Source organism: Python bivittatus, unplaced genomic scaffold (assembly GCF_059951505.1).
Source record: "Python bivittatus isolate LINGU-HERP-01145 unplaced genomic scaffold, Pbiv_v1 ctg000480_np1212, whole genome shotgun sequence".
Taxonomy (NCBI): domain Eukaryota; kingdom Metazoa; phylum Chordata; class Lepidosauria; order Squamata; family Pythonidae; genus Python; species Python bivittatus.
In genome coordinates, this window is record NW_028277075.1 from 72,107,480 (window position 1) to 72,109,294 (window position 1,815).

At 39.1% G+C, this 1,815-nt stretch overlaps 1 protein-coding gene across 1 annotated transcript; it reads left to right on the plus strand.

Annotated features, from left to right (window-relative positions):
- The first annotated feature begins 477 nt into the window (after nucleotides 1-477).
- On the plus strand, nucleotides 478-1,416 carry LOC107326746 (olfactory receptor 5J3-like). The gene has a single exon (XM_088145150.1). The coding sequence runs from the start codon at nucleotides 478-480 to the stop codon at nucleotides 1,414-1,416; it is 939 nt and encodes a 312-aa protein (XP_088001276.1).
- The last annotated feature ends 399 nt before the right edge of the window (nucleotides 1,417-1,815 follow it).

Below are 1,815 nucleotides of genomic sequence, written 5' to 3' on the forward strand. Positions count from 1 at the left end.
AAAGGAGAGTTCCTCTGTGCAGGGATTTCAGTAGCACTGTCATGGTTATTAGTTGTCTTTAATAGTCGAGTGGAGAAATTTGTTCATGGGCTGGAATAATTTACTCAGAAATTGTAGGTTACACCCAATGAGTCCTTCTACACAGATGGTTACCTTGATTCGGTTCTTGTCCAGATGCCTAGTGAACTCCATAAAATGCGTAACCCTAGCTATTTCATTGCATAGCACCTAATTCTCCATGTATGACAATATACTGTAGTTGTAATTCGGAAGGAAAAGTTATGTATGCAGACTGAATATTGCTCACTGTAAACTGAATATTATTCTCCTACTTGAGTGCTTTATCATAAATCTTCCAATTTCTCTTTTCTTCGCTAGAAAGTTGAAAATTGACTCTGATCTCAGGCTACATTACAAATCTTTGGGAAGCAAAGGAAAATTGACTGAAGCACTGTTCAACAGTGTTCTTCTGATTACATGGGAAACAGCACACTGGTGACAGAATTCACACTCACTGCATTGACTGTTGACCCACAGGTGCAGCTGATCCTCTTTGGGACATTTTTTGCTGTTTATGCCATCACCCTGGTGGGAAATGTAAGCATGATTATCTTAATCAGGATCAGTCCTCAACTCCATACACCAATGTACTTTTTCCTCACCAACTTATCTTTTCTGGATATTTGTTACTCATCATCTGTCACCCCAAATTTCCTATCCAATCTTTTAAAGGAGAAGAAGATTATTTCCTACGGGGGTTGTTTTACTCAGCTTTACTTTTATGCTCTCTTTGCCACCACAGAATCCTACCTCCTAGCTGTGATGGCGTATGATCGCTATGTGGCAATCTGCAATCCTCTAGTCTACTTGATCACCATGTCTCCAAGAAAGTGTGTTCAGCTGATAGCAATTTCCTACATTGCTGGGATCATTAATGCTTCGGTGCACACAATAGCTGCAACTAGACTGTCCTTCTGTGGCCCAAACTTCATTAAGAATTTTTATTGTGAGGGTCCTCCCCTTTTTGCTCTTTCCTGCTCAGATGTCAGTCTTAATTATCTGCTGATATTTGTATTTGTTGGGTTCAATATAACAACAACAAGCCTGACTCTACTCACCTCCTACACTTATATCCTGGTCACCATTTTCAAGATCCACTGTGCCAAGAGCCGTAGGAAAGCCTTCTCCACTTGCACCTCTCACCTCATGGTCATCTCCATCTTCTATGGATGTCTGAGCTTTATGTATGCACAGCCAAGCTCTAGGCAGAATTATCAGCTAGACCAAATGGCTTCTGTGTTCTATGTAGTGGTGACCCCCATGCTCAATCCATTAATCTACAGCATGAGGAACCAGGAGGTAAGGAGTGCTTTCAGAAATATCCTGGAAAGAACATTTCATGTTGAACATATATGATTATTCTTTTAAAAGTCTTTGCTCTTTACCAAAACCTAGGTTTAGATGAAAGCTTTTCTAGTAGCAAATGGGTTATATCACTGTGCGTCACTAGGGAAAAAACCATTATGGTCTATAAATGTGTTAGAGAAAAGAAATATATCTCGATAGAAATAAAGTTAAAGCAATGTAAAAGAACTGGATTAAAGAATAAAAAATAAACTAAGTGACATGCAAACCAATACTATTTAGCAATAGGTAAATCTATAGAAAACTGCTGCAATACAGATTTTCAATAACAACCTGAACCTGACTCAGAACTGTATTGTCTAGACCTTTGTCAATAGATTGCCATCCCAGGGCTGAGAGATGACACATTTTATCAAGCCAAGCTGTAGCCTCTGATACACAAGTGACTTT

Bases quoted from the DNA above. Each gene is read 5' to 3' on its own strand.
- LOC107326746 (XM_088145150.1), top strand. From the start codon at position 478: ATGGGAAACAGCACACTGGTGACAGAATTCACACTCACTGCATTGACT.